General features: G+C 32.8%; 1 protein-coding gene across 11 annotated transcripts in view; it reads right to left on the bottom strand.

Annotated features, from left to right (window-relative positions):
• Positions 1 to 1,300: 1,300 nt before the first annotated feature.
• gus (splA/ryanodine receptor domain and SOCS box containing gustavus) overlaps positions 1,301 to 15,268 on the bottom strand; it is a 176,352-nt gene continuing 162,384 nt past the window's right edge. For 9 of the 11 annotated variants that reach the window (XM_088198307.1, XM_088198306.1, XM_088198305.1 and 6 more), the window contains 5 exons: positions 12,410 to 12,561; positions 5,733 to 5,895; positions 5,374 to 5,624; positions 4,997 to 5,257; positions 1,301 to 3,732 (listed from right to left, as the gene is read on the bottom strand). In XM_088198307.1, coding sequence (XP_088054433.1) covers positions 3,587 to 3,732; positions 4,997 to 5,257; positions 5,374 to 5,624; positions 5,733 to 5,895; positions 12,410 to 12,437 — 849 coding nt within the window. In that variant the 5' untranslated portion in view covers positions 12,438 to 12,561 and the 3' untranslated portion in view covers positions 1,301 to 3,586. Of the gene's footprint in view, positions 3,733 to 4,996; positions 5,258 to 5,373; positions 5,625 to 5,732; positions 5,896 to 7,669; positions 8,194 to 12,409; positions 12,562 to 15,268 lie in introns of those variants that run through there. The other 2 variants (XM_088198304.1, XM_088198303.1) reach the window with 2 other exon arrangements.

The raw sequence follows: 15,268 nt of genomic DNA, 5'->3' as shown, positions 1-15,268 counted from the left end.
AGTTTGTCTACACTTGGATTTACATCATGTTTTAAAAATATTATAACTATCCTAACCAATATTACTACGGACTTCTGATATGAGAGTATTGGTCAAAATATATTCAAACCGAATTTTGATCAATAGGAGAGCGCAAAAACAATTATCACTTCTCAGAAGTCAAAAATCCATGACAAAAGCAATAAAATCGTGTAGACGCTGTCGCAGTGGAAATCTTAAAAAAATGACCACTGACTAGTCAACTTTTGCACCCCCCCCCCCCCTTCCCACTGAATCTGAAATATGGAATGACTTTCCTGCTCCTTAGTGGAGGATTGTCCTCATTGAACAAAAATTTCCAAAATGATATTTTTTTTGAGCTCTTGTAGACAATCGGTCGCCATAGAACTATGATCGCTCGAATAACTTATAAATAATAGAATTAGATCATCTGAGCAACAGTGGTCTGACAATAAATTGTCAAAGACTTTTTCAAAATCAGTATATTCAGCGTCTACTTATATTCCCGCATCCAAAAATTTCGTCAGTGTTAGTGACGATGTAACAGACGGGACAAAGACCATACTGTTGGTCCAATAAAACTTGCCGAAAGTAATTGAAGACGTAACTATACTATGGATAATTATTTTGAATACTTTAACAGTAGCTCACAACAATGCAACTGTCTAAAATTCTTAATGCACAATTTGTCACCTTTTTTTATGATTAGAGGTAACTCTTGTGGATTTCAAAAGATCATGAAATGATGACGTCTTGAGAATCGGATCAAAAATATGCATTTAGTAGCAGTAGTGAGACTGACTATGCAATCTTTCAAATTGAAATCGGTAACCAATCAGGCCCTGAAAAACATTCCGTCTTCAAGTTTGCAAATGCATAATTAGGATTTAAGTGCTATATAGCAGTATTTAATTTATATTTTATCATGTAGTTTTAGATCCTTCTTGATTCTCTCTAATAAAAAATTAAAATACATAAATATGTTATGGTTAACAAAAGCCATATGCATTGATGATGCACATGGTCTCATAAAAAATACAAATAAAGAGTGTGAATAGAATGAATATGATCATAGTAAAGCTCTTGATACTTTTATCAAATTTTTGTATTCAAATCAGTTGCAAGGTCATAAACAAAGCACCTCAAATTTAAGACAACTTTCAATGTCAAACGAATCATTAATGCAAATAGATATTGTATATGTATCCATATAGCAAATTATTATTCTTATAGATTATAGATATATCTTACCTCACAAATTGTATCTTATAACCAGGAACGATTAAATAAAAGGCATTAATAATTTTAGAATGCTTTAATTACAATGTTACTTACTACAAACATCGACTTATATTTAAAATCTGATCAAATATTTTACAAAAAGAAATGCTTCATAAAAGCCGAACGCAGTCGGCAAACGCCAATCACGATCATCAATAAAACGGCATTGACGCGCGAGTTCTGTCACACAAAACTCGCGCGCAATGCTTCAATCGGAGCAGTTTAACTGAACTTTCGCAATTATAAAATCGTGTCATAAAAACAAAAAAAACTGAAACATAAAAATGACCGAAAAAATAAAATAAAATTTCCAAAATAAAAGATCCAACTAAAAAACGATTAACCGAAGGCCACGCGGCCACGGAAGCACAAAGATCAACGTTTGCGATAAAAAATAAAATTAAACATCGTTACCGAACTAAAGGAGTCTAATTAAAGCCTAAGTTTATTCTGTAGTATCAAGGTTTCGTTAAATCGATTCACAGATTCACAGACAAGACGATTTGGTCAAATCAATCGAGGAATGTATCGGATCTTTTGAGGCTATTTAAGTCAGTCTTGAATCGGTACTATTTATTATAAAGAACGGAAAATGTTGTACTATATTGTCACAAAAAAACGAAAAATTACATAAAATCTGTGAAATTGTCAATCTGCATAAATTATCGCAAATGTACATAATTAAGGTCTTTTCAGTCAAGAAATACAATTATAATATCGTCTATTCTTAACAGTAATGAGACACTAAAACGAACTATTTACAACAAAACGGCTTTTTTTTAACAAAGGCCGTCCGAGCCTAAATGTTTAAAAAATACAATTAACGCTATAAGGTAATCTATCTTGGTGTATTCTTTTATTTAATCATACTCAATCAGATATTGAATCACACATAATGACTTTTTAGATGGAAGCTTTTTTGATAAAATAAAATTAAATAAAATAAAAAAATAAGACATCTTGAAATTAAAAATTTAACTAAAATACATCCCATGCCTTATTTTTATATACTTTTTTAACAGAAATTTTTGCAAAAAAAATTCGAGTCATATGCATTAAAAAAATAAAATAAAAATCACATGCCCAAAGAATAAAAATATCATTGGCATTAAATTAGATCACATATATAATAAAAAAAGTCACACACGTCAAATCGATTGACATGAGAATCAAAATGAACGTTTTTTTTCGTTACGGATCGGTTGACATTTTTAATCTCTCCAGGAGTTTGAGAATTAAAATATCCATATCAAACGTTCGTGCACATTATTGAGATTGAAGATCAATATTTTTTACAATAGTACATATATAAAAATAGTCCCTAATAATAAAGCTGGCCTTTGTTTCACTGACAGCATCACACTTTATTCACTAAACACAATTTACATTATGTAAAATTAAAACACTTGTTTTTTATTTATTTATTAACTTTCGTGAAAATTATACGTTTATATGTACTTTTTTTATTTATTCAATGCGATTAAAAAATAAGTCCTTTAAAATACGTTATATGTATAATATCTGGCCGACGTTTAAAAAATTAAATTATCACTAAAAGGACAAGTCGGCGTGTAAAACGACACTAAATTGGAATTATATTTCATTTTAATCAAAGCATCGCAATTCAGTCCACGAGATCACGTATCACTACCGGCCGAGTACTGAGTGAATTATTTATCGAAAAAAATAAAAAACAGACATCACAATGAAACAACTAAGAAAAACATGCAACGGATTTGTATGTAGTGATTCGTAAGCAGTCAATTTAATTAAAAATCTTATAGCGAGAAGGCATTCGTAAGTTACTATTTATTGCACTTTTTTAATAGTATTACATAACCATTTGGCGTTATTGATTCGAATCTTTGCAGTCGCTGTGTTTAAACATTTTTATCTTTAATATATAATACAATTCCTTTCCGAAGCAGTTATGTTACACGTTGCATACATATAATAATCTAATTTCACTGCGTATATAATATACATAATATATAAAAAAAATGTGAGACCAATTTTTATATATATATATAATCATTTACATGTCTCAGTTTGGATACTTTATTATATATAATATATAAGACGTCTTCGTTATTTTTTATATTTTTTTTAAACCACTGTTTGCAACTCCGCCGGAGCCTTTACTTTGAAGATCGATCAACACTTGTTATGCATTTTTTATTATTATATCAATATTTATGTATATATCTAACCGATCACTAAAATGTCTGTGCGCTATGTCATCAGCATAGCGACGTTTGTGCGGTCAGATGTCGAGTTAAGCCGCTTCTTGTGGCGGTGTGGTGTGTTAGGAGGCACGTGGATCACGATACAAAAGATAAGTTTGCATGGCATGCGGTAAGTTTAGGTGGGGCACTACGGCTTCGAGCCGCGAGCGGCCTATGCGCTGTCGGATGACGCGTCGACACAAATCTAGCAGAGGAAGGGGTTCAGCTGAAAAATAATGAAAAACAAATGTTAATAAACTTCATAGGTATTTATATTATTATTATATAATCACAGTAAATATAATACTTTAGGTCGCCTCTCAGTACACAAAATTTCTTTAGAAATAATTTAATCATAATGCTTCCTCTACACTCTCTGGAAGTTAACGAACCAAAGGTCTACCGAATATGGTCGAGGTCGCCGAGACATTAGAGCGAGCAGACCCGAAGTAGCCCCGAATTAACACATTATATTTTCCGTCCTTGCCCAACCATGGCCTACTTCCAGAGAGTGTGGAGGAAGCATAAGAGTCACATCAACTAAATGCTGATATACAATAAGAATTCCCAAATTACTGTTCAATGGTGAGTAAAGGTAGTTGGATATATTTATAAATAGCTATCGATATTTTAAGGAAGGACATGCATGACATAACCTCAAATATTTTTCGGTAAAATAAAATCTAATATGTAAATAAATTCATTTCTTACTAAATATGTAAAGAGACATATGTCAATACACATTAGCTATATACATAGTAACACAATCTTGCAAAAAGTGCAGTTGAAACGTTCTTCACTTGCTGGTTTTATATATAATATTTTAGCTGTTCACGTGAGTGTAGAAAGAGTAAGTGAAACTCAGTCTAATGAATGTAACACATGACCTCACGTCAACGTCAGGTCTTCAATTATTATAGAAAATATTTATTATTTGTTAGATTTGATTACTCTAAATCTGGGACGTCATTTTAGCTTTTTAGGGGGGGGGGGGGGTTACAGTCAGTTCGAGAGCTATCCACTTCATTACTCATAATTCAGAAAGAGATGGCAAGTTTGAGTTTACGTCCCTACTATTAGCTCTAAAGCACACAATCCGGATATACGTTTCATATACTATAATTACTCTGATTGATTTATAAATATAAAAAATATAGTAATGATTTTAATTTCTATAAATTTGTTCAAAATATAAACAGGAGTAATGATAAGTATATCGAATGTATATCCGTATCATGTGCTTTAGAGCTAATAGTAGAATATGAATAATGATGAAATGGATAGCTCTCGAACTGACTGTGTTAATGCAAATATATTTAAACATACTAAATATAACTCAATATCATATTGAGTCATCTAAAAAGAGGTGCGATATTTGAGGGAATATTTATTTCAAAGCATTTTTTGTATGTTTGTCAATTATAAATATATAAAATAAAACAGCGAAAAATCATAGAACTAAACTAGTAATATAAATGGGAAATACTCACGATCCAGTCCACCAATGTATCTCATGGTGATTTCCGCATGTCCCCAAACTGCGGACACAATCGGATATAATTGCTTTCCTCTCAAACCTCGGAAAGCCGTGCCGAGGTAGCGTCCTTCGGCGCAAAAACTCAGAGTCCCTTCTTCCATGTCGAGGACGGCTAACAGCTTATCCGGCACTTGGAACATTTCATCGGGCTTTAATAAAGCCGGATACGTTACGCCTGCGTTGTTTTTACTGTCATGGTACAACTTATTACGACCTGGAATCACAATTTGTTTTAATTAAAATCACTACGTTTATTTGATCGTAAACTTATTTAAATTGTGAAAAAATATATAATCGTTGAGCAATATCAGATCGAATGAAACAGCATACCTAAATCCCAACCCCAACTGTGTTCCGTGGCACCGACTAGGCTCTGGTAACCCACAGAATGCAACTGTGCTTCCGCCGTAGCAACTCCGACGACGGCGTGCGTTCCCCTCTGTCTCGCTGGCCATATCACTTCCCATGCGTGCAGTCCTTTTGTGAATCCGACCCGGCCTCTTATACAATCTGTGCTCTGTGCCACTGGGTGCCGGTGGAATGTGAGTTTATCGTCTTCTTTTACAAATATATTTAACGATCTGAAAAATTCAAAAGCACACTTAAGAATTGGGATAAATTATGGCTAATAACCATATACGATGAAGTAACACACAGAATAAAGAAAGCAATTGTGAACGATTCTTTACCTGTCATCTGGATTCCACGCGTGTTTTAATTGTAAGTCTCGTGACGCTGGCGGTACGTCCAGCAATATGTCGAGTCGTGCTGGCCGTGCTGGCTCCTGGACCAGTTCGCGGGGCACTACAGCCTTGAACGGTGCCACGCACTCGCGCGACACCGATTTTGCGCCTGAAAAAGACAAGAAGACATCTTTGAGAATACAATTTGGACGCATTAGTGTCAATTTAGTACTACAGTTGCTATGCAGTCCCTCTCTTGCTCTCTCATCAATATGATATTTGACTTGATCATTAGACAGATTGATTTTATTTGGATATACTATTCTGACTCACATTAAAATTATATTGCTAATTCTTATAGCCTTGGTCTTGATAGAACATTTTAAAATGTTTATTATACGATTTTGATTTTGAAAAGCAATTGTTCGTCACAATGTTTAAAATATTAAAACGGCTCATTTGAGTCCAGACTAGATTGATAACTTTACGCAAGCCTTGGCTTTTTAGACTAGAATTGATTCGCTTGCAGCAAAGCTGGACACTTAAAATCATTTTGTCAGATGAATCTTACTTTGTGATAAGTTCAAACTAATTTTTGTTTGTATAATTAAATTTTGGAACCCGTCTAAAAAACAAGGAGGTTAGGGGCTAAGTTTGCATTGTAGTAGTGTGTGGGGGGGGTTAAATATCGCAGGAATAGTACTTTTAATTAAAGAAGAAGTTCGCCTAATACCAGAAAAATGGAGTGGGAATAATTATCGCTGTAGAACTGCAATTATATTTTATTAATGAAGATATAACATTTTGGTTGTCTCACAATTTTACCCATAGAATCATCAGCGTATTTTTAGCCAAAATGTAATGAAGCAACTCAAAGGAACTAAATGACTAAACACTGAAGACCGTAGATTATAAGTTCAATAACCTTGGAGATATAAATATATGAATAATAAAACAATACTTAACGTTCACTTACAACTCTTCTCTAAAAAAAAAATTAAAACTGATTAAACTATTTTTTTGCTAAGAAAACTGCATCAAAATTAATGTAGGTAGATTAGCAGTTAAACTGGATTAATATCAATTTATTTTCGTTTAATATTTATATACTGCATATATGTTTTTTTATAGAGAATATCTAATGGTTTATTAAATGATAGGTACCAATCGTGTTATGCTTTCATTTTATTGTCAAATTACTACCAGAATTTTTCAGACAAAAGTAGCTTAAATAGCTCTATTTTTAAAATAAATACCATTGATAAACACAAATAACAGATTGGATAAATGTAAATATATCTTTGAAGTCGAAAATGATAACATACAATCGTATTTTATAAAATAATAGTTTTGAGCAGTTCATACATATTTATGATTAGAATAACTTCTAAAATAAATTATATTTTCCATTGATTAATTTATGCTATTTTCTATGTATTATACTTCCCGTTGATTTTTCAACGTGTATGATACTAATAAAATACTACCATTGTTCTAAATAAAAATACAATTATATCTAAAGACAAGATTTGGCACAAATCCGGTAGCTTTGTCTTTAAAAAGGCACCAAGTATCATTGTGACATTTCTGTCTGATGACGGACGACAATCTTTGTCCTCTGGACTTATAAAAAAAAACACATGCGATATGAGTGTTAATTTTGACTATAATAATGTGACCAGACGTCTTCCTTTTTTGTCCTCCTTGAGAAAAAAAATCAAAATTTTGAGCTCCCATAGCAATTTCACCTCCTCAAAATAATTTCGGAGATGGCCTTTGAACAAAAATTTTCGAAATGACTTTTTTTTAACTTCCGCAGCAACTTGTCCTTCGAGATGGCCTTTTTATTTTTAGTGTCCTTCTTTGATATTTTAAAAATATGGTCACCAGATGTATATCTATTCAATATTATAGCACTTGTATATATTATCACTAAATCATACCAAAATTCTCATTACTAATGACGAACTTCAAGGATTCCATGATTATGTCCACAATTAGCAGCACTTATTTTTTATCCACTCACTTTGATTATTTTATTACAAATTTAAAAATCATATTTTTTTATCATCACTAGTATTTTTTACACAATATTTAATTATTAGAGTGACTGTTGGACTCAAACAGCTGTGAGTAAGTAACGCACGACCGAATCACACAGGCGAATAATGGCAAATAAAGCGTACCAAGGCGATGCACAAACAACACGACCACAGCAATCGCCAACCGGGGTTCGCGTTCCACAATTATCACCATGTAAACTTAATATTTCCGATTGTGAAACAATTTTTAATTGCTTACGTAACATTCGATTCGAGGATACGCCTTTTCAAATATTTTCCTATGGTAATGACGCGGGCTGCAAAAGGATAGTTTTTGAACTGATACTTATCCGTGTATTTATTTTAGCGTCCCACCAGTCATACGGGCAAGGATATCAACCATTTCTCGAAAACAACTTTCATCTGCTGCTCCGCGTGGGACTTATGGCAGTTTCGAATCAGATACGTTTGGCAATAAATCAAGAAATCGCTCCCTAAAGATATCTGGTGTAAAGAAAGGAAAGCTTTCTTATAATATCTGGCTAGTCAGTGCACAAAAACATTGTTTAACACATGATCATAACGTGCCTTTAAATTTCTGCACTGTGAGTGGTCGATCGCTACTACGGTATATACAATAGAAGTACACAGGGTTTTTCTCAAGATTACTATTTTTGCTCGACACGTATTTTTAATCATATTTATTCTTAAAATTATTACTGTTTAATTGGAATTTATTTTTTAAATTTATTATATTTGTTCTAATTCAACTTATGTTTATAAAATTAAAATTTAGTACCCCTGTTTGACGTACATATATGTTTGCTTTTGTGCCTCGTGGATAATATTATTAACTGATAATTTAAATATGATAAATTAATAAATAATATTATAGTGCAATAAGCAATATTTCCTTCCTAACGCATAGGTTCAATGTCATCATAATTTGAGTCGAAAATAGTTTTTTTTTCAAAGGAGAATTTATGGGTCGTACTTCGAAAGATAAACTCTCGAGTCTATCGCTCGCAAGATATACATACATACTATGGTATTCAAATAAAAAAATAAAACTGTCTCCAACCGAGTGGTATCGAAAATTGCAACGCGATGATGAAAACGTTTACGATATATGAGCAACCCAGACATATTTTTTTATCTAAAATTACATTCAATAAAAAGAGTTCTAACAAAGCACTGATGTCATAATGGAATTTAGAATATGCATATCAAAAAAATATATGGCACCATAGACAGAATTCGGTTAGAAGATTATAATTATAATATCGGAGAGAGTACAAAGGAATACAAATATAAATTCTTTTGTTTGATTTTTTAAAAATACGTTTGCATTTCTTTGAGTATGCCAAATTTGATCCAGACAGGAAGATGGTGAGATGGATTGGCAGGGTCCTAAAGAGTAACTATGCAAAATTTGATTTATATCAGTAAATATGTACAGCGTGAAAATACATACATACACATCCAATTTTATATAGTTATTTATATACTAAAACTGTTTATCTACACAGGACAAGATCTATGGCCACACACATAGTGCAATGTACTGACACATCTGGAATGCACTTGACATTCTTGCTACTATACTACCTGCCAATGTTTAGATACACTTCAGACTTAAGTTAGAAGTATAAATTTGATGAAAAAACAATATTACTGAAACTCTCAGTTCTATAGTTATATTCAAACTTTACGGTATTGATAAAATCCTTATAAAGGAATAGATAAGACTTACTATCTAATCTTAAAGCAAGAATTTTTACAAAGAACACGCCCTTTTTTATCTTACAAATAAAGATAAGAATCCTTATCAACAACCAACTAATAAAATTAAGAAGGACCTGGACTATTCCTGAAAGATACCAGAAATCACAATACAAATAATACGAAGAAAATGACTTTTTAATGCACTCTTGAATAGATAATGGGTTTTTCTCACGTTTCTGGAATTTCGAACCTAAGCTTAGCGAGCTCGATTAGAAAACAGCAATAACATATTAGCTAACAAAGCTACTTAAATATGTGCATTATTTTTTTTTTGGTAACGCAACCTAGATGACCGCTCGACCGGAAAAACCTACGCAAGTTTCGCGAAAATTTGCTTTAAATGTTAGCATGGCAATGAAATTTCAACTGACGTGTCTTAGAAAACACGCGATTTTTTCAACAATTGCGAAATTTTATAATCGTTATCGATTATGTAGAAGACTGGTTACAGTTAGGCGCATGATACTCACATATCCTGGCAATTATCGCGCGTTTAGCAGGTCGTTACCATATACTTTTGTCTATAATTATAGAAAACATTTGTTGTTCTATAACACCATACAATTTTTATATATCGATATAAACGATAGCGTAAACGAAACACGCCAGTCTTGAAAGAGTGGCAAAAGGGTGAAGAACTAATACTGTATCATAACTTGTGAGTAGTAGGGTCAAGAAAGTGTAACAAAGTACTACATAAAGCCGTGATTTTCAGAATGGATCAGCAGCCTCGAGACTGGACACTTGAAGGTTGGGCGAAAATCTTTGAGATAAGTTTAAACTAACAATTGTTTAACTAAACATTTATGGTAATATAGGTCTATATGTAAATTTTTGTCTTGGTGCTATGTATGTATGTATGAGATTTAGGATTGAATAAAAACATGGTCAAACACGAGAGTAGAAGCGTTATAGTTTGAGGTTGCTCAACAGCAGTATGAGTAGGAATCATGTTCATATAAATTTAAATGTTAAGAATCCACTATATACAATATATGTCGTCAAATAGGTTGATGATTTTAAAATGACCTAAACGCCTATTTAGGGAATAAATTAATTAGGGTGTCCAACTATTTTAGTATATAGCAAACCAATAAATAAAATATATATATATAATTTTACAGACCAAAGTTTTCGAAAACTGTGCAATTACATTCAGATATGTATATACACATTTAAAATGTTAAATGAAGACCGTTTCAGTTAATGTTGCTATTTAATTAAAATAGCAGACCGTTCCGTAATAAGTTAAACCGTTTTCGCCAACTGGCAAAATTAAATTACACCTTAACCGGGGCAGTTTTTTTTTATAAAGGACGCGACTAATGTCTCTGAGAAAATTCATTATATTTATAAGATACTAATGAACATATTATCATAGATCTTTATAATAGTCAAAGCTTGAAATTGATTCAATTACAGTTAGTTCCAAATTTGGATCTCATTATTCTTAATAAATTACGCATAGGATGTTAATGCAGTTTTAAGTTATGAATCATTTAAAGGAAAACTTAACTAAAAGAATTTTGTGCAATGCAACAATTAATATTTATGCATATGTAAATATTTATGAAATTTGATATGGATCAAGATAAGTATGCGATGTGATAATATATAAAGAGTTTGATAAAAAATATGTTAGGCTAGGTTAGTTTTATTTATTTTTAAGAGTAATATAATATTACAGTGACAACATAGTTCTGACAAGGTATAGCTGATTATATGAATAATAATAAATTATATGAGATTTTGTTTATATGAACTATGATAAGTGCTCAATATTGCACATTTTACTAATATATAGTACCATAACAAATGCAATTAGGTACAACTGTGAAATATTCGAATCAGTGCCAATAATTAATTCACGTAGTCGTTTCCAAAAAGGGATATTTTTATTATCTTATGTATACAAACTGTACATGACAGGAACAAAGATAAAGAAAAGTGTTTGTTTTATTGTATTTTAAAACAACGCACTAAAATTTTAGAATAAGTAAATTATGATTATTATTCTAAAAAATATTTTTAAAGTTTGTACAACTTTACGCTAGGTTCAATACGTGCTACTGATATTTTAAAATAAACAATAACAGAGAAAACGTAGATTCAATAACATTTACTTATTTTAAAATAAAACGCAAAAAAAACATATAAAAATTAATAAAAAAAATAACGCAATGTTCCTCTCAAATTTTTTTTAAAAGTATAAAATACCTATTTTATTTATTGTTTGTTTAATGTTACTTATTTTTTTTTGTTTTTTCAACTTCCAGATTGACTAAATTGTTACGTTTATTTTTTCTTCTACCTTTTTATAACATTTATGGAGTCATGGTTGTCATATTTTACAAATTATTCTTTTAACTACAAATAATGTTTTTCAGCATATTTTTTTAATTATGTGTATATTTGTATATTTTGTATTTTCTTGATCATTATTTTTGTTAAAATTACAACATACGCATTGAATAATATTAATAAACTTTGTATGCAGGAGATGAGATTCTTCGTTACGCGATTGGTTAAAAGCGGGAGACGAGGACGCAACTTATTTTGTATTGCGATCTTAGGATTTTGTTTATCTACAATACAATAATCTACTTTACTAATTCAACACAAATCAAAATTGAATAACACATGAGTTATAATGTTACATTTTTATTATAAAAAGGTGTTTAATTCATCTCTAATTTGTTTGCTTCAAAAACAAAAAAGCCATTCGATGTCTTAATAGTAGCATAATCCATACCATAGTGAAAAGTGTGTGCAGTGTGACCTGCCTATGCTTTTGACGACAATTTGGATGACGTAGGACCTTACTTAGAGTATAATGGTTTTTCAGCTGATACATACCTCCAGAAAGCTTTTGGCCCATGCTCATGCCCCCCCTGGTGCGGGCGCGCTTGGTGGGCAGCGTCTTGAGGCCCGCACGCCGCGCCTCTGCGCCCCCGCCCCCGCCCACACCCCCGCCCACGGCCCTCACTGAGCGAAGACCGCTCTTGTACCTGAAACAATAAGAGAAAACGCATATTAGCCAAGATTCTTCTAACCGAGTCGATTTTTTCACGTCCACTTCATCGATCGGAAGCTTTCGATATTTTATTGCCCTTTATCACACGACCCGGGTGGGTACGTTGCTCTTGGTGTTGTGGGTACGTTGAACCCGAAAACCGAATGTTGCGTTCCCACGGAGCCTCTCGTAAGGACATAAACCCTGCCAGACGGGATCGAACACCAAGCGGTGTAGAGAGATAACGTCAATTTCGCGCGATAACGGACGCCGGATTTGTCTGGACCTAGGATCAACCAAATGTCCACAACCTTAGGCCTCAACAGTCAAATCAGATAAAAACAACTGTATCTATTAACTGAATAGAGGTAAAAAAAACGCCTAATCGATTATAACGCGCGAGAAAAATGTTGATGTATAACCGGGAATTCGAATGATTCGCTATTTTCGCGTAATTTTAAATGTTTTGACTTTTTTCAAGCTACAAAAATAAGTATAAATGTATATATTACCATATCTTGATTATAATTTTAAACTTTATTACGTTTGTACGACATTTTTACAAGATTAAGTTACATTACTTTTAATCTTCGAAAACGCGTGATCGGACTGACCGTGAAGTTAGCTCTCATGCGACATCGGACCGTAATGTGTTAAAATAAATTCAAGTCATAAAATAGTACGTTAAATTACTGCAAGTATCTATTAAATAAAAAGTGTTGCTCTTCTTATAATAATTCTTAGAAATGCAATACATTACGATAAAGACATATTAACAACAAACAATTAAATTATTTTACTATGAACATGAAGAAATATTAAAACAGTTGTTAAATAAATTCATCAAAGTTCAAAACAAATAAAAATCTAATCTTTTAATCGCGGCTAACTTCGTGCGTTACACACGGATAACCTAAAAATAATTTACCTATAGTCCGTTTCTTTTAACATTTCATCATTATTCATAAGTGAAAAAAGAGATGACAACTTTGGTTGTACGCGCCCCACCAATTTGCTCTAAAGTACAAGATGCGGATATACGTTCAATATACGTATCATTACTCCTTTCTATATTTTAAATAAATTTAGTGAAAGTTATAAGCTATCATAATCAATAATTTATCAATCGTTTTTATTTACGTATGTATAGCGATAAAAAGTATTTGAAGACGTCCGTGCGCTGCGAGTGTCGGATTAACAATTAAATATTTGGAACGTATATGACAACTTTGACCAATGAATAACCGTTGTTGTGAAATATGAGATAAGCATCAAAGTGACTCCGTTAAATGAAACGAAGTATAGATTTAGTTTTTGATACTTATAGGAACATTAAATATCGCAATTTTTGGCAATAATTAAAACAAAACTTTTTTTTAGTCAACTACTTTAAACAGATCGAAACCATATCAACGCCAAATATTAGCAATACTTCGGAAGTTAGGGATTTATGAATGTGCATAGGAAGACCGACAGATGACGATGCGATTAAAGTCACAAATGAGATGAAGAGGAAATTGATTTTTTAAAACTAGTTTGTATGATATTAAGCATTGATATTCTTGATATGTTCCTCTATCAATATTTTCCAATGTTGTCTATGACTAACGAGTAAAAAGCAGACGCTGATGGATCAAGACTGTTCTTGCGAGATTGAGTCGGTAGAAGGATGAGCTTATTAATAAGTATATACACACGTTAATGGCTAAGGTGGTCAGTAAATTATAACCATTACGATAAGCTGAAACTATGGATGATAATGCACATGAAAAGGAGCAAGATCTTGCCGTTTACTCATGTATATTTCATTCTTCCTGAATTGACATGCAAGGTGAATGAATTCTCGTGCAGCTTTTTAAGACTTTTCGACTGTATTTGACAGTCCAGATACGCATTCCCACATCGCCTAAAACTAGATATCGCTAAGACGAGGGTTCACTTCGTTGGGTACTTTCGAGGGGGCGAAAAGGAAGCCGCGGTCGATATATCGATTGTGTCTGGCTGCCTGGCTGCGTGTGGGGAGGGGCACTAGAATGGCATCCAGAGGGGACGAGAGGGGTCGCGGAGGCGAGGAGGGTCGATGCAACGGGGGAGACCCTCCTTGAGAGGACGTCCGACCGAATTCCGACCGGAGGGAAACTTTCAATGAGTCATTGCGCCTGCGAAAAGCTAAAACACAAGACTTTTAGAGACTCCCTCGCGCCTAACAGCCTACTGGGTGGGATGGTGAGGTGTCGCTAATCCGAATTTAGAACAATGGGAGCGAAATTTTAGGAGGGGCTTGGGCGTACGAATGTCGCTCTATCGAATTCACCAGAAATGCTTTCCAGCAAGATCTAATGAAAAGTTATCAGGCAAGGAAAACAGCATTTTTCTATAATAAATATAAATTTCTTGCTACGGGTCGCTTGAATAGTTCCTTAACCCGCCGTTGGTCGCACGGCGGCGCTGCGCTCACCCTATCGGTTTTTTTGATGCCGTTTTTTTTGCATGAAACATATTAACTTGCGGGTCCCTCTACTTTTCAAGAATTATGTTTTCTTCAATATTGCAGGCTCAAACACATGTTTACTAATTTGATATACATTTGGTTTTGCGTATTAGTTGTGTTATATCAAGGATCGAGAGAGAACGTTATTTACGCGGGTTAGATTCGTGCTGGAAATTTAATTTTTTGGTAGTTCTTTTTATTAATATTTACT

This window comes from Plectrocnemia conspersa, unplaced genomic scaffold (genome assembly GCF_051122295.1).
Source record: "Plectrocnemia conspersa isolate PC_06_02 unplaced genomic scaffold, ASM5112229v1 ptg000011l, whole genome shotgun sequence".
NCBI classification, from domain to species: domain Eukaryota; kingdom Metazoa; phylum Arthropoda; class Insecta; order Trichoptera; family Polycentropodidae; genus Plectrocnemia; species Plectrocnemia conspersa.
The sequence above is the reverse complement of the archived record's forward strand: the minus strand, read 5'-3'. Positions and strand labels throughout refer to the sequence as shown.